The 23,911-nt window shown below is 42.8% G+C and overlaps 1 protein-coding gene across 2 annotated transcripts in view; it reads left to right on the top strand.

Moving 5' to 3' along the window:
* The window catches only part of LOC311286242 (integrin alpha-L-like), a 58,845-nt gene that overhangs the window by 18,048 nt on the left and 16,886 nt on the right, over window positions 1-23,911 (top strand). Inside the window, exons 2-12 of one of the 2 annotated variants that reach the window (XM_084402364.1) lie at window positions 3,430-3,544; window positions 3,660-3,754; window positions 10,651-10,718; window positions 10,917-11,031; window positions 11,321-11,451; window positions 11,561-11,703; window positions 11,932-12,082; window positions 19,790-19,925; window positions 20,031-20,104; window positions 23,297-23,426; window positions 23,504-23,646. In XM_084402364.1, coding sequence (XP_084258490.1) covers window positions 3,430-3,544; window positions 3,660-3,754; window positions 10,651-10,718; window positions 10,917-11,031; window positions 11,321-11,451; window positions 11,561-11,703; window positions 11,932-12,082; window positions 19,790-19,925; window positions 20,031-20,104; window positions 23,297-23,426; window positions 23,504-23,646 — 1,301 coding nt within the window. Of the gene's footprint in view, window positions 1-3,411; window positions 3,545-3,659; window positions 3,755-10,650; window positions 10,719-10,916; window positions 11,032-11,320; window positions 11,452-11,560; window positions 11,704-11,931; window positions 12,083-19,789; window positions 19,926-20,030; window positions 20,105-23,296; window positions 23,427-23,503; window positions 23,647-23,911 lie in introns of both variants that reach the window. The other variant, XM_084402363.1, reaches the window with a different exon arrangement.

Here is a 23,911-nt window from a genome sequence, read left to right as displayed (position 1 = left end):
TTCCCCCTGGCTGTGATCGTCCCGGTCCAGGGAAGAAAGAAGGTGAAGCGTACTCAAAAATCCAAGTTCCAGACAGATGATTGTAATAAATGTTTAACAAATTTATCAAAATGAAAAGAATACTTGTTACAGATTATAATAGAGTACTGAACTAACAGAGAAATGCTAGCTAGGCTTAAATAGCTTCTTGCACCCGAAAACTGCTGGGGTTCCGGATTGGAGATTGCAAGGAAGAGCCATGAGTCTTGTCCAGGTTTCTTCCTTTATAGTCCGATTTCAGGTGCCTTCATCATATTTACTGTAAGGCACACATGATTTCTACATCACATGAACAACTGCTGATTTCAGCTTGTCTCTAACAATTTTCCGATGCGCGCATGACTGTCCAGTCAGCGGTACTTCCTCAGAAGATACAATAGCTCTCCTGTATGTATGGACAAAGACCCTTGTCACTGCTCTCTCATGTGACTTGAGAGTAGCAGCAATGGACAGAAAACTTTTTATTCAGTACAGTATTTTTTAGATGGTCATATGCATTAGTAAACTAGAGAGCGCGTCTGTAGCATTATTAGTTACAGGCTTCTTATTATGACCCTTTCTGCGTTGTCGTCTAGTTTGAGGGGTGGGTGAAGTGAATGAAATGCCGCTTTCAGATGGGGCCTCGTGACTCCCCAAAACATTGTGTATAGGAGATGGGTGGTGTTTTATCCTACCATAATCTGTGTTGCATAATTTAGTTCCGGTGCTACACCGGGGAGGCCACATACAGGAGCTGCTTCTGTAGTGTTATGAGGTGTGAGCGGCCCCTTGAAGTTTCTCCATCTCCATCTCCTACATGTAAAGCTGTGTGTCCTGCTTAAGGCAGGCAGAACCAGACCCTTGCGGAGTCTGGTTCTGAAGAAAGTCAGTTGTCAGCCTGTAAGGAAAATAGACATAGAGAGGAAAACACAGTTTAATCTTGAGCCTTTATACAAATTGCATTAAGATAGATGATACTATCTCAATATTTATTTGATGGCCTTAGCCAGTCAGTTGTTACTGATGGCTTTGATCTGTTAAGATTTTATGCCATTAGAAGATAATTTGTTTTAGTTTACAAAGACATGTATCATTATCATGATCATGTTTTTGCAAAGAAAAGGTCAATTAAACAGTGTTGGTCAGATCTGACTGCTATTGCAGTTAAACTCACACAGTCTGCTGTGTTGTGACCCCGTCCACACGGAGACGCGTTTCGCTGTATACGTATACATTTTTTATCGTATTGGCGTTTCGTCCACACGGATCCGGCGTTTTGGGAGACTGAAACCGCTATTTTTTGAAACCGGGTCCTAAAGTGGATAAATCTGAAACCGACACCCTTGCGGTTTCGTGTGTACAGCCAATCCGTATATTTTGTGAAACGATGATGTCATCACATCACGTGTCGGCTGCGTCACACGTAACAGCAACAACAATAATGGCGGACTACATGATTGTGTTCGTGCTGCAGAAGCTACTAAGCTACTAAGCTACTTCTTCTTCTTGGTTTGTTTACAGCGCGCAAGGTTATGCGCATGCTCAAAGTCTTCTTCTCCGTGTATAGTGTATATCGGTGGCAGAATTACAGCGCCCCATACTGGTCTGGCATATATATTACACCGTTTTAAGTCCGTTTCAGTGTTTTCGTGTGTACGCAGATATTTCTTGAGACGACGCCGTGTTTACGGATTTTTTTTTTAGAACGAGGAAAAAAAATGATCGGATAGGGAACGCACCGGCTTCGTGTGGACATGGCCTAAGACACACAGGTCTGCTGGGGAAATCTCTTTACATGATGCTGTTTATTTACACTAGCCAGATCTGTGTTCAGAGCGATTAGATCAGCAGGTGTGGTGCTGTGCTTGTTTGTTTAGCCTTTGGAATTTATGGTGTTATTCAACTCTTGACCATTTGGATCTCTGTGGTCCATGAAGACTGTAGATTTTCTGCCTGATGTTTACATCTCACACAACTGTTCTTACATGTCCAGTAAAATACCTTCCCTGATCAGGGCTGAGTTTCCCGATAACGTTGTCTTTTAGCGCTACGAAGACTCTTAAGGTGTAACTTAACTAAAGGTATACCATTACTAGGCGTGTTCCCCGGACCATACCTCAGGAAGCTGCTGAAGATATTCCTTCTTACGTGCAACATTACCCGGTGTAATAAAAGTGTGCATCTTGCGTATGGTGCTCGGCAGTGATCAAAAAGGATTTAAACAGTGGATTTTGAATCTCTTCTTGTAAACTCAGAGATGTGGATTCAGACGGCAATTAAATTCCCACACGACCTGTTTGTCAAAAAACAGTAGGTACTAATTTGGCCAGGGATTTTTACGCGGGTTGGGTGAGAAAAAACATTGATATTATGGATTCGGACGGCACTAAAAGCACCAACTTACCCCTGTAAATGTTTAAAATACCGGACGAGCCCATGAGAAACAATTAGCGTCCGAATAGGACTTAACTGAGAGTAGCCTATGCTTTCACTGGCTTTTAAAAGCGCTCTTTTTGAACAACAATCAGTGTAATGACAACTACACTCTTTGCATGAAAACACTTGAATTAGCCTAACTGAACACTGTGTGTGTGTATTAAAACTTCAGAATTAAATTCATTTAGTCCTGCAACAGTGATAAGGTGAAGCTAAGAGTGGTCCAGACCAACCTTCCGAACGCATGACTTACAGAAGGTGTACTGAACTAAGAACGTTTCGGGAAACACGTATTAACGATAAGGTACAGCTTAAGGTGTAACTTAAGAACGACGCAGCGTTAAGAAGGTTTCGGGAAACCCAGCTCAGATCCCATGTGAACTGACGCTCCTAGAGGAGTTTGTTAACACTTGTGCCACTTTGTTTGTGGTTTTGTTGCAAGATAAATTTTTTACAAATGCACAGAAAGCGGTTCACACATAAATGCCAGGCAGAGTTGTGTTTGTAAAATAATAAAACATTTGTAATATTGTTTTATTTGCAAATCTAATTTTATTTATTTGTGAATTTTATCATTTTTTGTGAAACTCTTTACATTTTTTTGTGAATTTTAATCTATTTATTTGGAATAATGCAACAATACAAGTCTTGATCACTATCAGCCCCTCTGTGCCTTTGGGAACTCCAAATGGCCATTGGGGAAAGAGGGGGTGGAAAACAGTAAAGCAAATGTCTTTGTTCATTTCAAATATCTTGGATTATTTTCAATCCTACAAATATAACAATACGCTAACCCTTCTTATTCCATTCCTTACATACTGTATGTAAATACATATTTGTCTATTGTGGTTATATACATATCATGAAACAACAGACAGGAAGAGAAACTTTAGCTTTTAACTTTTTAAGTGAATCACAATTTTTAAGTCTCACAAACGTCTCCTGATGTCTCAACAGTCTCTCTCGCTTCTCCAGCATCTCTTTCAGAGGCCTTCAATATCGACACTGAACATCCACTGAGATTTAACGGCACGGCAGAAGATTTCTTTGGTTACAGCATTTATCAGTCAGAGTTCGGAAACAGGAAACAGTGCGTGAAACACACACACACACACACACACACACACACACACATACACTGGTTGCTAGGGTGTTCTACATGTGTTTTCTGAGGGTCTGATTGATTGTGAGGGTGTTTTTGGCAGGATCATCGTTGGAGCCCCATTAAAAGGAAACTCAACGGGTGAAATGTACAGTTGCACAGTAGATCTGCAGTCCTGCACACCACTGCTCTGGACAGGTATCACCCTCACACACACTATCTGTCACGACCACCGTCACACACACTACCTGTCATGACCACCGTCACACACACTTTCTGTCACAATCACCGTCACACACACTATCTGTCATGACCACCGCCGTCACACACACTTATCTGTCATGACCACTGTCACACACACTATCTGTCATGATCACCATCACACACACTATCTGTCATGATCACCGTCACACACACTATCTGTCACGATCACCGTCACACACACTATCTGTCACACACACTATCTGTCATGATCACCACCATCACACACACTATTTGTCATGATCATTGTCACACACACTATCTGGTAAGAACTCGAGCTGCTGCATTTTGGACCAGCTGTAGTTTGTTTATTAAGCGTGCAGGGCAACCACCCATAATAGCATTACAATAATCTAGCCTTGATGTCATGAACGCATGAACTAATTGTTCCGCATTTGTCAATGAGAGCATATGATGTATTTTAGATATAAATTTAAGATGGAAAAATGCGGTTTTACAGATACTAGACACGTGACTTTCAAATGAAAGATTGGTATCAAAGAGCACACCCAGGTTCCTAACCGACGACGAAGACTTAACAGAGCAGCCATCAAGTGTTAGACAGTATTCTAGGTTATTACGTGAGGACGTTTTTTTGTCCAATAATTAGAATCTCTGTTTTTTTCATAATTAAGTAGTAGGAAATTACTAGTCATCCAGTCTTTAATGTCATTCCATTAATTTTGTGAATTGGTAAGTTTCGTCAGGGCGTGAAGAAATATAGAGCTGACCCACAGCTTCCACAGGTCTGGCCGAGGGTGAAATATTGTGCCCTCGGCCTGAGAAAGAAGGACCCTCCTGATCGGGATTTGCCACGGAGGGCCTGCTAGAAGAGCCATGATGTCCGAAAACCATACTTGGGCCGGCCAGTATGGGGCTACTAGGAGCAAGCTGATGCAGTACCGCCGGACACTCTCTAGAACCCCTGGGAGCAGAGCGATCAGGGGAAATGCATACAGGCAACATCACCAGGCAATTGATGTGCCGTGAAAGATGATGGTCCTTCCAAAGACCTCTGGTGTAGCGGCCTTTCATGACCCCACCCCAACCTGTGAGGGATGCATCCGTGGTCAAAATTTTCCTCTGAGACGGTGCCACACCATCTTGGAACAGGAACAAAAGCTTCTTCCACATGACCAAAGAACGAAGGCATCCGCACATTACTTTGATCATGCAAAATGGGTTCCCTCTGGTCCTGAGCCACCACTGCAGGGCCCTCATATAGAGCAGGCCAAAAGGAATCACGTTTGATGCTGCTACCAGAAGACCCAGAACCCTTTGAAAATGTTTGACAGTGATGGCCTGGCCTAGCTTGATACTCGTTACTGTGGTCAAGATGGTGTTTATACGAGCAGGAGACAACTGTGCCCGCATCGTGACTGAGTCCCATACTACCCCCAGGAAAATGGTTCTCTGTAGAGGAATTAATGAACTCTTCTCGACCTTGAGTCTTAATCCTAAGCACCTTAGATGATTCAGAACAACATCTCGATGTTGAACCGCCATTTCCTCTGACTGTGCCAGAATGAGCCAGTCGTCGATTTAGTTGAGGATGCGAATGCCTTGAAGTCTCAGAGGAGCAAGAGCAGCATCAATGCATTTCATGAAGGTGCGAGGTGACAGTGCTAGGCCGAATGGAAGAACTCTGTAATGATGCGCTTTTCCCCCGTGACAAAAACCAGTCCTCAGATCTGATCTGACTCATGATAATAGGTATGGTTAGCATTTTAAACCTGAATCTCCTCAGAGACCGGTTCAGTACCCTGAGATCTATAATAGGACGTAATCCCCCCATCCTTCTTGGGAACTATGAAGTACCGGCAGTAGAACCCGGCTTCCCTTTCTTGAGGAGGAACCTGCTCTATGGCTTCCTTTACTAAGAGGGACTGAACTTCTTGTTACATGACCTGACCCTGCTCATGGCTGACCAGCGTGTGCACAACCCCGCTGAACTTTGGTGGACGATACTCAAACTGAATTCTTTACCCCTTTTCCACTTTGCGCAGGGCCCACTGAGATATATTTCGAAGACCTTTCCAGGTGTCTAGATAATCTACTAGGGTGACCAGTCTCTCGAGACTGACCTCTGGTGTTATATTTGGGATTTCGGTGACCTGAAGCAGTTGACTGGCAGGAACTAACCGATTAAATTTTTCTACAGGCCCCGTGAGAGGAAGCGAACTCGACAGGGTTGCAATATTTTCAGGCGGACACTGCGGTTTGCATTCGCTGGAAACCGATGCGTCCTGAAGCGCATTTAGTGGTGGGAGGCAAACATCAATTTCCTAAGGGCTTCGCGAAGGAGCAAGCTGTTGTTGCACGATCGCAGAGTGGACCACCCTCAGAGGACCACCACCCTGCACATCGCGTCAGGACCTCTTTGCCGAAGCCTTCCTCGCCTGAATGACAGTCCTCAGATCTGCCTTCAGCTTAGAAGACTTCGGCTGAGGGTGTTGCTGACACTCTCCTTCTGCTGCTGCAGGTATGAGGAGCTGGCAGCTGCCTTGTGGCACTGCCCCCTGGCAGCAAACCCATGAGACCTAGGACGATGGCGGGGGATAAGTTGTTTTAAAAGCAGCGGACTGTCGTTTCGCCTCCTGAAACCTCTCGATGACAGTGTTGACTGCGTTGCAGAAGAGGCCAGAAGGCAAAATCGGGGCATCGAGGAGGAAGGCCCTGTCCTTGTCCCCGATGCTCAACAGATTCAGCCACAGATGTCTCTCCGTAGCTACCAAAGCTGCCATGGAGCAAGGCCATCTCAACATCATCAGCCAACTCCATCTGCTATCCCCATGAATGCAAGCGCCATGCGGGACCTGATCCACGGGGAGCGCGTGCCTGGCCTGATTCATCGAACAGGCTCAGGCAGGAGCAGAGCGTTCTCAGGGGCATCTGATCACAATTTGCACAGACAGAGCCCTCGAGCGATGCCCATGCATGCTCCACTCCCAGACAAACAACACAGAGCGAGTGTGCATCACCCTCGCTCAAATAGCGTGGACAAGGGGATGCACACTGTCTGAATCACTTATCTTGACTTTTGCTCGCCATGATATCTTTCAATGTAGAGATAATGAGACAAACAACACCAAATACACACAGTCACACAGAACACTTGCTGAAGAACAGAAGCTGACGCTGTTGTGATCCAGCGTCCTTTTATAGCTTCCACATCACCGTCACATGCGAGTGACGTCATGACACAACACCAATCAAGATTGGACTAGTTCCATACAGGCTTCAGACGTGTCATGCTGAAGGCATTCCCCAAAGTGTCGATTCTCGACGCAGCGCGAGTTCCCTCGAAAGGGAACTAATGCCATGCTATGCAATGATATCTCCTAAGGGTAGCATGTACAGACAGCATGTACTCTCTCTCTCTCTCTCTCTCTCTCTCTTCCTCTCTCTCTCTCTATCTATCTCTCTGATGCTCAGGTGCCTGGAACAAGTATGGCTCAAACATTGATAGCAGTGATAGACGCTGAAAGAGTAACAGAAGTTGTGCTGGTAGATAAGACTACTGAAGGGGAGAGTGCAGGTGCCGCTGAGGCAGAGGAAGATGAAGTATCCGCGTTGAGTAATCTTCCAGCGGGTCAAGTGATCTGCCAGCGGCTCGACCGCTGCAGTTGAGCAACTTTTAGCCGGTATAGAGGGGAATCGCTGTTCTGTTATTGATTCAGAAGATTGTGCATTTAAAACGCCTCAAATTCTGAGGATTTATTATTTCTAGGAGGGGATTTTAATTGCACTGAGCACATTTTACATAGAAATCATGTTGAACCGCAGATGCTTTCACGAAAGCGGCTCATTCAGTTATTGAAATCACATGAGATTGTTGATGTTTGGAGAAATTTCCATGGTAATCAGAGGCAATATACTTGGACTCATGCTTACAATAACGAGAAGAATTGATGGATCCACCCTAAAAAAATTTCTTTAATTTGGAGAAAAAAAATGGACAGAGAAGGTTTATTCATGCCTTACGCTCAGAAGCTGGAGTCTTGTTGTCAGACCCTTCTGACATTCGAAGAAGAGCAATTAGCAATTTTCACTGTACAAAAGTGAACTCACACATGAACAAACTGATGGTAATGTCTTTCTTAATAATTTACCTCAGTTATCCAAAGAAGCTAATGCTGGACTCAGTAAAGCTGGAAAGAGTTGGAAAGAGCTCTCCAAAGTATGGAGTGTGGTAAAGTGCCTGCAGTTGATGGACTACCAGTCGACCTCTACAAGTCCTTTTGGCCGGAGGTGGGTCCGGATCTGCTGGAGGTGCTTGGGGAAAGCTTAGCCAATGGGTGGCTACCCATAAGTTGCCGTAGAGCGGTTCTCACTCTGTTGCCAAAGAAAGGAGATCTGAATGATATTAAAAACTGGAGACCCGTGAATTTGCTGTGCAGTGATTATAAATTGCTCTCCAAGGTTCTAGCAAATAGATTGGGCAAAGTTTTGGAACAAGTTATCCATCCTGACCAGACCTATTGTGTACCTGGTAGGCGAATTTCTGATAACATTTCTTTTAATAGGGATGTTTTGGATTTAGGTAAGAGTCTCAACTTAGATTTTGGTCTAGTGTCAATAGATCAAGAAAAGGCTTTCGATCGAGTTGAGCATAATTATTTATGGAATGTTTTAGCATTTGGTTTTAATCCTGAATTTGTTTCTATGATAAAGGTTTTGTACTGTGAAGTTGAAAGTATATTGAAAGTTAATGGTGACTTATGCGCTCCTTTTAAAGTTTTTAGAGGTGTTAGACAAGGGTGTGCCTTGTCTGGTATGCTCTATGCTTTGTCAATAGAGCCTCTTCTAAACAAGTTAAGAACAGATTTGCATGGAGTGTATATTTCAAATTGTTCAAATGTACTTAAATTATCAGCATATGCTGATGATGCTGTTATTTTAATTAATTGTCAGAAAGATGTGGATTTGTTGATCAACATATATTAAATGATTTTAAAATGTGTTCTTCTGCGAAGGTAAACTGGTCTAAAAGCGAAGCTACACTGCTTGGGAGCTGGTTAAGTGAAGAACCAAACCTCCCAGATGGTTTAACCTGGACTAAGGAAGGTTTTAAATACCTTGTTTTTAGGAAGTGAAATTATTGTACAAAAAAACTTTGAAGAAGTTGTTGAAAAAAGTAAAAGGTCGCCTCGACAAATGGAAATATTTGCTTCCAAAAATGTCCTATAGAGGGCGCACATTGATTATTAATAACTTGGTAGCATCTTGTCTCTGGCATCGCTTAATTTGTGTTGATCTCCACCAGATTTTTTGTTAAAAATTCAGTCAATTTTAATTGATTTTTTTGGGGACAAGTTGCATTGGGTTCCAAAAGCTGTTTTGTATTTGCCCAAAGAAGAGGGAGGGCATGGACTTATACATTTACAGAGCAGAACAGCAGCTTTCCGACTCAGTTTGCACAGAGACTTTTAACTGGACCAGTGGACTCAAGATGGAAATCCACAGCTTTTGCAATTCTGCAGAAGTTTGAAGGATTAGGCCTGGACAAGCCTTTGTTATGGTTGCATCCTAAAAAAGATGGACTTGTCCAAGTTACCCAGTTTTTATCATAATTTTTTTAAAGTTTGGATGTTGTTTATAGTGCAAAGACTGGATGTTACAAGAACCTTTGATTCATGGTTCTCGCTTGGATATATCAAGTAAAGGACCTTTCCCAGCACCCTTGGACATCTAGTACAGCTAGCAGGAACAGACTTTAAGAATGTTGATTTGGTTGTTGAACATCTGGGCGTTCGATCAACACGTGTAGTGGCTAAACTCCTTGAAAAATGGAGATCTGCTCTTACAACAGAAGAATGTGAAATGCTGGAGGACTACTCTGAGGGACTGATTACTCCGGACTGCAGAGATCCGTTCCCTAATCTGCTGCTATCACCTAATTTAGAAGAGTGCAAAGGTGTTTTTTTGTATTCTGAAAATGTGTCATTATTGGGTTCAGAGCCGGCCTCTGGAAAAGCCTTGTATAAAAGTTGTGTCAAATCTTTGAATAGAAGGTTTTTAGATAATAAAGTATATACACCCTGGCGTACCATCCTTCAGATGGGAGAGGGCACAAAACCAGAATGGAGAGCTCTGTACAAGTCACCATTAACTAAGAAAATAGGCGATTTACAGTGGAGAATATTACATGGGGCAGTCGCAGTTAATGCTTTAGTTCAGTGTTAAACCCTGGTGTTGGTCATGGTCCATTTTGTTTGATGAGAGAGACTGTGTTCCATGCATTTATGCAATGTTTTAGACTGAAGTCGTTGTTTATTGTTTTACAGAAATTATTTGTTTGTTTTGGTTAAACTTTTTCTGTTGGAGTTTTTATTTGTGGCTTTAAATATGTTAGGAAACACTGTTTTCAGTGTCAACTTTTGAACTTTGTGATAGGCCAAGCTAAAAATGGCTATTTATAATACTAGGAAACATAAAATTGAACGAGACACAAGTTATAATTTAGAGGCAGTGTTTTTCAATTCAGTGAAATCTAGAATTTTATTTGATTTTCGATATTTTAAAGCCATGAATGATCTTGTTTCTTTTGATCAGATTTGGTGCAATAAGGGGGCTTTGTGTGAGATTATTGATGATAACCTGCATCCCTCTTAAGATAATTGTGTCTTGTCTGTTCTGATTTTGTTTTAACAGTATGTTGATTGACTGGACAATGTTTAAAATTTTGTAATAAATGGATTTTGAAATTCAATTCTCTCTCTCTCTCTCTCTCTCTCTCTCTCTCTCTCTCTCTCTCTCTCTCTCTCTCTCTCTCTCTCTCTCTCTCTCTCTCTCTCTCTCTCCCTCTCTCTCTCTCTGGTGATGATTGACAGGCCCAGAGAGAGTTCAGTTCTTCGGCATGTCTTCTGCTGTGTCGTCTGATGCTGGCGGACGCTTGACTGTAAGTTCAACTGCTTCCTTCATTAGTCACTTCAGTGTTTGACTTCTCATCACAGTCTCTTCTGTACTTGTGTCCATTGAAGAATGGGAAACACTGCAGGAATGTTCTTTGCCTCCTCATTTTAGCACTGGAGTCTTTGTTTCATCTTTTGTGTGATTTGATCCTCCTGTTGTCTCAGATATTGTGTCTCTTTCTCAGAGCTGCAGTCCGTATCTTCGTCATGAGTGTGACGGAAACTCGTATCTGAACGGCGTCTGCGTCCAGTTCAACAGCCGTTTACAGGCCGTCTCAAACTTTAAAGCCGCTTACCAAGGTCTGACGAGTCTGACATAGAAACCAGCGGATAACGACACTTTTAGCACTGAATGCAGTTTAACTATTTCAGTCTTTAATACTGTACACCATGTGTTGGGTTCTTAGTAACATTCCAGTTGGTGTTTATTGACAACTCAATTAAAGACTAAAGACATGATTAAAGACATTATGTTAAATACTTGGGAAAAATATGGATTTATTGGCCATCTTGTCAATAATTTATGGTTTGATTGCTAAAAGAAGTTGGCGTAACAGATGTGTTTCCATATCTTGTGGTATTTCTGCAGAATGCACGAATATAGAAGTCAATCTGGTGTTTCTCTTTGACGGATCTAAAAGTTTGAAAACAGAAGAGTTTAAAATGAACAAAGAATTCATTTTAGATGTTATGGAAAAACTTTCAAACTCATCCATAAAGGTAAATCAACCCAGCACTATTAATGTGGAAATATGGACATGTAATGGTCTCTGGTTTGCTAATGATGTTAACGGCACGTGTGCTTGTTGTTTGTCCTTCTGTGTGTCAGTTTGCTGCTGTCCAGTTTGCAACTACATTCAGGACTGTGTTTGACTTCAACGCGTATAAGAACGGCTCCGCTGAAGACAAACTCATGAAAGAGCCACACATGTACAGTCTCACAAACACACACGGAGGAATCGACTATGTCTTGTGAGTGAATCTTATGAATGTTCACTGAATTTACACTTTAAGAGAAACAGTCTTGAAATGCACATAAATGAAAATCAAAGATGGCTCTTTCTGTAGATTTGCTCTTTTGTTCAAGTCTGTTAAACACACTGGAGTTGGACATTTGTCGTTCTATAAATTAGAAGTTAAAAACACATTGGTGTAGAAACAATTGTTTGTGTCATTATTTATGATTTATCACATCACCAGAAAGAATCTCCTGAATAACGTGTCGTCTGGAGCCGATCTCAGCGCTCAGAAAGCCCTGGTGATCATCACAGATGGAGAACCCACTGATTTTGATGATATAAATGCCCTCAGGAGATGCGATGAGCAAAATATCCTCCGCTACATCATTGGGGTGAGTTTCCTTAAAGCTCAAGCTTGTCATTTACAGTTTGTGGTGTGTCAGTTTCATGTTCAGAGTCACTGGTAGTTTGATTACTAAGGGTTGAAACACTGTGCCCTTACGAAAAATACGTTTATTCAAGGGCTCTATTGGTATACTTTTAAACTAAAAATAAGAAAGTATACTATCAGTCTACATTTTATATACTTCTCAGAAATATACTTAAATTACTTGACTTATACTGAGTGAAAAGTCCAAGAATATTTGGCCTGTACTTGTACACTGTAAAACCCAACAAGTTAAGCTAACTCATTTCATTTGAGGAAACCGATTACCTCAATTCAATTAAGTTTATAAAAACAATAGTTCCCTTTCGTGGTCACTCCGAGTTACGTCGGATGACGACGATTGGGGTTTCGCTTAGAAAGCCTGTCATCTTCGAGTATATAAAACGAGCCAATGGCAATGAAATGCCATGGGTCTGCGGAATTTGCATAGCGTATCTCCGCCCGCCGCAGGGGGTATATAAGGAAGTACACTGGCAACATGCAGATATGTTTTCGCTTCGGAGCCAAGACTTTTCTTCACTCCTATAAGCCATTCTGTATCATCTTCACTCTACGAGACGAGCGGCTCTTCAGTGTGTTTGTGTGATGGCGTGTTCCAGCGAGATCGCATTGCCTGCTGCTGATCTGTGCAGTGATCTGCCGACAGTGAGTGTGTTTCTCCCTGGGCGCTTCAGCACTCTGCTGAGCTTTCCTCTCTCTAAAAGAGCTGCACGCGGCACGTCTTTTTCAAGACGGTTCGCCCGTGTGTTACTGGATGTGGGCGCGTGACACATCTGTTTAACGGTCGCGAGCGCTGTTTTGCGTGTTGGGCTTAATCACGCTCGGCAGCGCTCGTGGATGAGTCATGTTTTCATTGCGGGAACATGACCATCGCGATGTTTATAGATCGAGACTCAATGATCTCTGTGTGAGAGTCCCCTCTGCCACACCCCAATCTATCTCTTCCAAAGAGGGATACTTTGGCTGGTGGCCAGGGTGATCTGAGGGTTATGGTGGGGCATAATCCCGACGAGCTTTCCTCGGGCCACGCCCCCCTCCACATCGCAAACCGTGGGGTTTCCGTGTGTGCCTGGTTCCTCTCGGGGACCCAGTGTTTTCATTCGGGACTCCAGCAGATGGTGTCATGTCTCTCACAGCATCATAAGGCGGGCTTGATTCCTCTGGAAATGAGGATTCGACTACGTTGCCTCCCTCGGGAGTGTCAGCGTTAGTCGAGTCAGATCCAGAGCTGATGGCCATGCTTTCCCGGGCAGCTGAAAGCATCGGTTGGAGTGGCGTCCTCCCCCCGAGCGCTGTAGGCTTCCCGGATGTGCATCAGGACGCCTCCGGCCCGCGGGAGTCCACGTGACTTTCGCGGCCTGCGGGCGTCCTCCGCCTTCGCTGCCCTTGATCGTGAGACGATCTTGGTCTGTATGTTCTCTGTCACTATTGTGACACAGGCATGCAGTCCTGTGTGTCGCCTTCGCCTTCGAGGCAGTGCTGACTCTGGAGTTCTGTCAGAACCGGCCGCAGTGGAACGCTGGTCCTTCCCTGGCCAACACTGACAGAATGCGGAAACTCGACCATGCCCCCTTGCTGGGACGCTATGCCTCCCATGCCCGGCCTGGTCGTTCCGCCGCGCACACTACTGACCTCGCTCTCGGGCGACATCGGTACCTGCGTGATCCTGGGTCAGGTGGTGTCCACTAGAGTGGTCCAGACGTGAGGGGATCTGGGAATTAATTTTCTCAGCTCCCCCATGTCCCTGGCTGGGCTCTTCGGCGGGATGGCTTCGGCCACCAGAAGCAGACTCAGGTCCGTCTGCACTCATGGTCATCCATCCGTGTGGTCTCCTTAGTTTGCTTCCCGCCAAGGCCACCTCCATGCGGCTCCTCCCCTCAGGCCTTCACCGGCCCTGAGCAGGAGGATGTCACAGGAGGGCGGCGCTGCCAGTCTCCGCCCCTTGGACTGCCACACCAGTCTAAGCAGCACTCTTGAGACGGGCAGCTTGGTCGGCGGGGTGGTTGAGGACTGCACCCAACAGTTTTCGATCTCTCCAGAAACGGACTGAGGCTTCTGCACTGACGGTCATCCGTCCGTGCGGCCTCCTTAGTCTGTTTCCTGCCGACGCCACCTCCATGCGGCTCCTCCCCTTGAGCCTTCACCGGCCCGAGCATGAGGAGGTCGCTGGAGGCTGGCACCGCCTGTCTCTGGCCCTTAGCCGACTAACACCTGGTTAAGCAGCACTCCTGAGATGGGCGGCTTAGAGTTAGGGCTCAGTTCTTTCTGGAGCTGGTAGCAGGACCACTCCTTCCCCCGGTGGAGGGCTGGGGGAGAATCTCATTCAAAAAGAACTGATGCTCTTTCTCTGAGCCCCAAGAGGCTGTGGATGACAGCACGCGCTATGGTCGGTGGCAATGCCCCTGTCATGAGAGCGGAGGTCGCCACCCTACTGGCGAAGGGTGCGATCGAGATTGTCCCTCCAGCCGAGATGAAGTCCGGCTTCTACAGCCCTTACTTCATTGTACCCAAGAAGTCCGGTGGGTTACGGCCAATCCTCGACCTGCGGGTCTTGAACCGCTCCCTTCACAGGCTGCCGTTCAAGATGCTAACGGCCAAACACATCCTCCAGTGTGTGCGGCCGCAGGATTGGTTTGCAGCGATCGACCTGAAGGACGCCTACTTCCATGCCTCCATTTTACCCCGACACAGACCGTTCTTCGGTTTGCTTTCGAGGGGCGGGCATACCAGTACGCGGTTCTCCCTTTCGGGCTAGCCCTGTCTCCTCGCGTCTTTACGAAGGTCGTCGAGGCTGCCCTTGTTCCCCTCCGGGAACACGGGGTTCGCATCCTGAACTATCTCGACGACTGGCTGATCCTAGCTCACTCTCGAGACCAGGTTTGCGAACACAGGGACCTAGTGCTCCGGCACCTAGCTCGTCTGGTCCTTCGGGTCAACTGGGAGAAGAGCAAACTCTGCCCCGTGCAGAGGATCTCTTTTCTCGGTATGGAGATCGACTCGGTCGCCATGTGCGCGCACCTTACGAGCGAGCGCGCGCAGTCACTGCTGACTTGTCTTCGTCAGTTCGAGGGCAAGAGTGCGGTTCCACTGAAACTTTTTCAGAGGCTCCTGGGGCATATGGCATCCGCAGCCGCAGTAACACTGCTGGGATTGCTTCATATGAGACCGCTTCAGCTTTGGCTTCGCGATCGAGTCCCGAGGTGGGCATGGCTACACGGCACGCTCAGAGTCCCAGTGACTCCAGCCTGCCGTCAGACCTTCACCCCGTGGACGAACCTCAGTTTTCTACGGGCCGGAGTGCCCCTAGAACGAGTTTCCCGGCATCTTGTTGTATCAACAGATACCTCCACCACGGGCTGGGGCGCCATGTGCAATGGACATGCTGCCGTGGGCTCCTGGACAGGACCCCAGCGCCTTTGGCATGTCAATTGCCTCGAGTTGCTGGCTGTACGTCTCGCTCTGCACCGCTTTCATGCGCTGCTCAAGGGTCAGCACGTTCTAGTCCGTTCAGACAATACATTACTTCCGCTAGAGCATCGTCCACGAGACATGCCTATGCGTTGAAGTGGAACCTCTTCGTCAACTGGTGTTCTTCTAAACATCAAGAACCCACGAAATGCCCGATCAGTGTCGTGCTTTCCTTCCTGCAAGAAGGGTTGGAGCGAAGGCTGTCTCCCTCCACCCTGAAAGTGTATGTTGCCGCCATTGCCGCACATCACGACGCAGTTGATGGTAAGTCTCTGGGAAAGCACGACCTGATCATCAGGTTCCTGAGGGGAGCGAGGAGACTGAATCCTCCTCGTCCTCCCCTCGTACCCTCTTGGGACCTCTCAGTGGTTCTAACTGCCCTGCAGAGTGCTCCCTTTGAGCCTCTGCAATCAGTGGAGCTTAAGTTCCTGTCAATGAAGACAGCGCTCCTGGTTGCATTGGCCTCCATCAAGAGGGTAGGGGACCTGCAGGCATTTTCGGTTGACGAAGCGTGCCTGGAATTCGGGCCGGCTAACTCTCACGTGATCCTGAGACCCCGGCCTGGATATGTGCCCAAGGTTCCTACCACACCCTTTCGAGACCAGGTAGTGAACCTGCAAGCGCTGCCCTTGGAGGAGGCAGACCCAGCCTTGGCACTGCTCTGTCCAGTACGCGCCCTTCGTGCTTACGTAGACAGAACGCAGTGTTTCAGGACCTCAGACCAGCTCTTTGTCTGTTATGGTGGGAAGCTGAAGGGAAAGGCTCTCTCAAAGCAAGGTTATCTCACTGGATAGTGGATACCATTGCTTTGGCATACCAGCAGCAAGGTCGTCAATGCCCCCTTGGTGTGAAAGCCCACTCGTAGTGTGGCTTCCTCTTGGGCTCTAGCGCATGGCGCCTCGCTAACAGACATTGTAGAGCTGCAGGCTGGGCGACACCCAACACATTCGCGAGATTCTATAATCTCCGAGTAGAGCCAGTTTCTTCCCATGTACTCGCTTCAACCAGCCGGTACTAGATTCTGCTCAGGTGTCTTCGCTTGCTCGCCATTCCTCTCCACGGACGGGATACGTGCGATTATCTTCTCAGGTGAGTCTGATAAGCTCTGAGTTTCCTCCAGCACTGGTTACGTCACTGGTTAAGTGCAAAAGTCAAGGGTCAAGAGCCCAACTAAAGCAAACGCTGATCTCCACCATGGTGACCTTAAATGAAACTCAAATCATCAACTTCTAAACCTTTGTTAATTCTAATAAGAACGTCTGTAGACGAATGGCAGTAATAAAGACAAAGTGGTTAATAATAAGTGAAGCTTGTAATGCTGTTTGTGGAGTTGTTTAATCCTCCTCTGCTGAGATCTTGAGATATTTAATGTCTTCTTTTATCTCCAGTTGATTTTGCTGTGGCTGAAGTCAGTTGTAGTTCTTGTGTTTCTCTTTCCTTCAGTGATTCTGCTTGTTAACAGCAGGTGCTCATCACTAATGCTCAATCATCACTTAATTAATCACTTAATTATACAATTATCATTCTGGGATCTAGAAATGTTCTATAACTCATTCAGTTTGAGTTCTGTTTCAGTCATTCAAGTTTCGGTAATATTTGAGTGCTGTGAACTCAATTTTATTTTGTACATATTACTGTTAGGTTTTACAGTGTATGCTGTAAACTTTGTTACATAGTTTTTCATATACAGTCTTATGAAACTTACATTGTTTGAAAATATTGATTAGAATATTGATAAAAAACATATATGTTTCTAATTCTGGATATCTGAATTTTTGTGTAGGCTAGTCCACTGGTAGTGTATAGGAATTTACTCTAATTCTACTTTTCCCCTCCATTGACTGAAATTTCCAGCTATACTTTTATACGGTAGGGGGCACTATATGACACATCTTCTAGTACAGAATGTCCGGATCAAAACACAGGAGAAGAAGAATCTGAAACAAGTGAAGTTTGCTCACGCAAATGTAAAATAACGTGATCATCAAACATTAAACAGCGTGTAAATCAAAACTTCTTAATGTTACCAAATGAAATGTCGAACCCATGAAGAGAAAACGACTGAAGCTTTGGGGGTGTTGGACTCGATCTGCTCCATCTGTGTTTGATCATTCTTCTGAATCTGATCCTTCTGAATCTGATCACATTTTGACAAAAATGGTTTTATGTCCTTTTTTTATGAAAATTATCAACATTCAAGTGTTGATAAAAAAAGATGCATGAAGGTAATAAAATGTTTTTAAAATTAAAGTACAGTTAAAGGTATTTTTCAAGTATAAAAAATAATATCTACATTTGAATATAGTAGTATACTGCAAGTGCAAAAATAATTCAACAATAATTATAATATGTTCACTTAAAGAAAACTTACAAGTATACTTGCAGTATAAACAACTAAACTAGTAGTTTACTGAGTACACTTCAGTGTGTACTTTCATAAACTAAAAAAGTACTACTTGTATTAAAATAGTAAACTACTAGTATACTTACAAGTTCCCTTGTAGTACAGATGCATTACAAATGAGAAACCTAGTTGTGTACTTAAAGTTTACTACTCTTACACTTATAGTACACTTAAACGTATACTTTTATATGCTAAAAGTGGGCCAATTTAGTCCCAAGCAGTATTGAAATAGTACACTTACAAGTTTGTACATAGACATTGTAGTAGACATTGATATTAGTAGACTTACTACATAAAGTATACTTACAAATATACTTGAACCTTACTTAAGTATACTTCATAAAATTAACTTGAAGTATACTTATTTTTAAGGGTGACTCTGTGGTTTGTTTGAGCTGCCTGACCAGCCCGTTCTCATCCCAAGGCGTCATATACTGACGCTTTTGACATTTCGTCTACATCCAACGCACATGGTACCCCTTAGCTTCAATATGAGATGCAGATAGATATGGGCCAGAAGGCACCTCCTAGCGGTCTAACCCTAACCCTACCCCAGACCTAAATCTACCCATAACCGAACAAAGCTCTGTGCGTGTCATATTGACGCTAAAGGGTGCCATGTGCGTTGTATGCAGACAAAATGTCAAAAGCGTCAGTATATGACGCCCTAGGATGAGAATGCGTTGGCCTGACATGTGAACTTGTAAAACAAACACGTGAGGTTTTGGCGGGAATATCTGATTGACTGACCAATGGCAAACTAGGAGAGTGTTCAAGAAACCTGTCTGGAAACAGTCATTATTTGTGTAATTTGGTGTCTCTAGTTGTGCAGAAATGACACACTTCAGCTTTAAATGACAAGAGCTACAAGCACTAATTTATATCAGATTTATCACAGTTTGTTTCCATTTTTCAAGAACAAACATAAATAAATTATGTTTTACATATTGGTCTGTTTCAATTCATACACTGTAAAAAAAAAACCCGTAAAAAAACGGTAATTTTCTGGCAGCTGGGGCGCCAGAAAATTCCTGTTAAAAAACGGAAAAATACTGTAAAAAAATGGTCTTTCTTCCCGTTGTTTTTACGGAAAAAAACTGTATATTTAACATTGGATTTCGGTAATATGATATAATGTTAATTTACCATCCTATTGAAGTATTAATATCTGTTTTTTACACTGATAACCACCAATCACAGCAGTGATGAGAGTCACATGATCAATCAAAGCTCAACATAAGCAGTTCTTCCACAAGAGAGTTAATAATAATATATATAGAAGCTGCACAGTGTCATTCACACAAACATTAAACACCATCATGGTAACACATGAAATTTTAAAAATGCAATAAACATTAATTTAACAACATTAAATGTAACATAAACCCCTAATGTACATAACTGATTAGAAAAAACGAAGAAAACTATGAAGAAACAAACATAGTTATTTCAACAAAAATACATCAAATGTGAAGTGTCACAGGGAATTGTGGGAATGTCAATTTACGGTTTTTCACTGTAAATGATACAATGAGTTTTTTCACTTTCAAAAACTGTAAATTTAACGGTATGTTACAGTAAAATTACATTAAATGTACCGTTAGATCTATCACAGTTATTTACCGTATATAGTACGGAAACTTTCTGTTAACCAATTAACAGTTTTTCACTGTAGCATTTTTACAGTCTTTTACTGTTAAAATTACGATAATTTTTTACAGTGTATGTTATCAAAAGTGTTTTTGCACAGTCAGACTTAATGACAGTTTTGTTTGTCAGGTGGGAGATATTAGCTTAGCCAAACTCTATGATCTGGCTTCAGAACCAAAAACAAACAACACCTTCTACATTCAAAACTACAATGGACTCCAAGGACTTCTTGACGGCCTGCAAAAAAAGATCTACAACATTGAAGGTAAAATGCAAGCATAAAGAAAATAGACATACTGTATAACGTTTAAAAAAAGCAGCTAATGAAGAATCCACTGATGATTTAAGAGTTCTTCTTCTGTGGTTTCAGGGTCAAAGGACACACACAGCAGAGACAGACAGAAAGAGTTATCGCAGAGTGGATTCAGTGTCCTCTACCACAAGGTCAGAAATATCGGTAACACTTTATAATAACTGCATGCTATGACTCATTAGTTAAGCATTACTAAACAGTTAATTCAGCATTTATAAAGCATTAATAGACATCAATAAGCAGTTTATAAATACAGCTATAAATGCTTTATTCTTGATTTATAAGCATATCTATAATGTGTTTAATAATTGTATTTTCATACTTTATTAATGATCAATTTATCATTTCTAAATGAAGTATTGCATTATTTACAAACTAGGTGTTGTCACTGATTAATAAGATCACTGAGAAAGTGTGAGTAAATGTAGTAGATGCAGGTAGTTATAAAGCATTTAGTAGTGGTCAGTTCACTATTTTTGTGAGCTCATCTAAAGTGAGGACTAGTTATGCCTTATAAAGCATTTATAAAGGAGATTTAAAGGCTAATTTATCTTCTAAACAGAAACACAGTGATACAGAACATATAAATATTTAACAGCCTTACCTGAATTAACCATAAATTACAGTTGAAATATCATATATATGTAAAAAAAAAAAAAAAAAAAAATTATTATAAGGAATAGATCATGTTATTGTATAAAAGTAGTTTATAGAATCTTATAAAATGCTGCTGATTGGTGCAGTGTGGGAATGTGTAGGTGGTGAATGCATCAAGTGCCCTGGAACAATTACGACTCTGCGACGGCCGTAGAAATGGGTGATACACTATAGCAAGCTGATTGAGAAATGTACAATACAATAATCAATACTGGGTTGCCACTTAAAGTGAAACCCGGGTCCTGAAGTAAAACCAGAGCACCACTGATCTGCTTCATCTGCTGCTAAACATGTCACAAATATAAACCTGAGCAAACTCCTGGAAATTGCGAGACTCCTAAGCACAATACAAACTTTTTAAATGAGTTTGCAGACTTCTTGGGGGAATTTATACCCAAATATGATAAACTGTTAATTCTTGGTGACTTTAACATTCGTGTGTGTTGCACAACGGACTCATTAACTAAATAATTTACTACTTTGTTAAATGCATTTGATCTCGAACAACATGTGAATGTCCCGACTCATCAGCTAAGACATACACTTGACCTTGTGCTATCATATGGCTTTTCTATTTATGATCTTGAGGTAGCTGATAATGGGTTTTCTGACCATAAATCTGTTATGTTTTCTGTTCCCTGGGTACCAAATTACTCTAAAGCCACTAAATATGTCCATAAATCTCAATTAATTACCTCATCTACTAGCAAATCCTTTTCATTAGCTTTTTGTGATGCTATTCAATCAGTGGATGTGAGTCAGTATGATCTGAGTGCAGAGGAGCTCCTATTTAGACTCAACTCCACATTTGTGAATGTCTTGGATTCAGTGGCTCCTGTAAAAACCTCAAAACTCAAATCTAGATCTGAGCCCTGGAGTGACGATAACGTACGCTCTTCGAGGCAGATCTGTAGACGAGCAGAGCGCAAGTGGAAAGGCTCCAGATTTCTTTTGAACTATAAAGAGATTCATTATCTATATTCCAGAAGGCAGTGAAAGTAGCAAAATCCAGGTATTTCGTGGATCTTATTAATAATAATTATCATAGACCCAAAACTCTTTTTACCGTTTTTAACACCGTTGTTAATCCAACTGTCTCCGAGTACCCTGTTGTGTCAAAAACAATGTGTGAGGATTTTCTTAGATTTTTTGTTAATAAGATTAATGATTTCAGATTGGGGATCACTCCCCCTGCTTCTGATCTGTCCATCCCCTCTGTTTGTTTTGCAGAGTTCAGTCAGTTTGAACCTATTTCTTTTATACAACTTCAAGAAATAGTGTGTCAGTTAAAGCCGTCAGGCTCTTCCATTGATGTCATGCCTCCATATTCCCTGAAACAAATTTTTGATGCAGTGGGTCCGATGTTTTGAAACTAGTACTGAACCAGATGCTAAAGTTTATCCTTAGCTTAAGAGACCAAATCTAGACCCTACTGTTTTAGATAAATTATAGGCCAATTTCTAAATTGTCTTTTATTACAAAGATCCTAGAGAAAATAGTTCTTCTTGCTCGCTTGGAGCACTGTGTTGGCATAAAAGGAAGTGCTCTTGAATGGTTTAAATCTTATCTTTCTAACAGAAGTTTTAAAGTTAACATGGGTGAACATTCATCTGAGGCAGCTCCTCTATCATGTGGTGTTCCTCAGGGTCCATCTTAGCTCCGATTCTTTTTTATTTATATATGCTCCCATTGGGTTCTATTTTTAGGAAGCATGGTCTGTCCTTCCATTGCTATGCAGATGATACTCAAATCTATCTGCCATTAAAACAGAGTTCGGATGGTCTGGAGGCACTTATGACCTGTTTGTCTGATGTGAAGGCCTGGCTGTTTTTAAATGTTCTTAATTTTAATGAGAGTAAAACTGAAATAATAGTGTTTGGTCCTTCAGATTCTGTTAGTACACCAAAAATACATTTTGGTAAGTTATCCTCATCTGTGAAGCCTTGGGTTAAAACTCTAGGGGTTGTCTTTGATGATGGGCTGAAATTTGACAAAACACATAAATTCAGTGGTCAAATCATGCTTCTTTCATCTTCGACTACTAGCAGAAGTAAAACCCATTCTGTTGAGAAAAAATTTAGAAAAATTAATTCATGCTTTTATTACTTATAGATTGGATTACTGTAACTCATTTTATTTTGGGATTAGCCAATCAGCTTTATCCCCGTTTTTTAAAAAGACTTTTAACCAGTACTAAAAACGGGACCACATTACACTGGTTTTACGTTCTCTGCACTGGTTGCCCGTGCGTTATCGAGTGAATTTTAAAATTCTTCTTTTGGTTTTTAAATCATTAAAAGGTCTGGCCCCTCCTTACCTCTCAAATTTTATTAACTGAATATTGTCCAGTTCTGTATCTCCGGTTGTCCTACCAGAGATTGTTATGCAGTCCGAAGTCAAAGCTGAGATACAGGGGTGACCATGCCTTTTCACTCAGTGACCAGCCATCACTGGCTGTTTTTAAATCTAAGCTAAAAACTCATTTCTTTGCGAATTGGCATATTTTCAATGAGGAAGTTGTATTGTATTGTTTTTCATTTTTTATTAATTATATTGTATTTTCTTGTTATGTTTTCATTGTGCAGCACATTGGACAACCTAGGTTGTGGTTAATGGTGCTATATAAATAAAATTGATATTGACATTGACTGCTGTGTTTGTTTCAGGACTCTGCGATTGTGGGTTCGGTTGGATCTAATGACTGGAGTGGATCTCTGTATGAAGTGACGGGATCAGGATCTGGATTTAACGAGACCGAGATTAAGGATCCATCTGTCAGTAAAGACTCGTACATGGGTGTGTTGAAGCTGTTGGTCCTTCCTTGTCTGATGTGAAGTGTCTGTGCATGTTTTAATGATGCTGATGATGTTCAGGTTACTCTGCTGTTCTGGGAATGAGAGGCGGCGTCTCTCTTCTGTTCTCTGGGGCGCCGCGGGCCGAACACAAGGGTCTGGTGACCCTCTTCACCAAGAATGAAAGCACATGGACAGTGACGAGGAACATCACCGGAGAACAAGTTAGTGAAGAAGAACCCTCTGACAAGATATTAACACTCTCCATCAGCAAGAGCAGGGCTTCCCAAATCCTACGGAAGAAGCAACCACTTAGAAACACTCTTGCAAAACCATTGAAACCATCTCGAAAACCTCACCGGCCATCTACCAACCACACAGTACCTGCCTAGCAACACCCTAGTGATCAGCCCCTTAGCAACTGCAATTTGTGAACATCAGGTTATAAAGATCATATGCTAGAATGCAATTACATTCAGTTTAATTAAT

Source organism: Rutilus rutilus (assembly GCF_951802725.1).
Source record: "Rutilus rutilus genome assembly, chromosome: 2".
Taxonomy (NCBI): Eukaryota; Metazoa; Chordata; class Actinopteri; order Cypriniformes; family Leuciscidae; genus Rutilus; species Rutilus rutilus.
The sequence above is the reverse complement of the archived record's forward strand: the minus strand, read 5'-3'. Positions and strand labels throughout refer to the sequence as shown.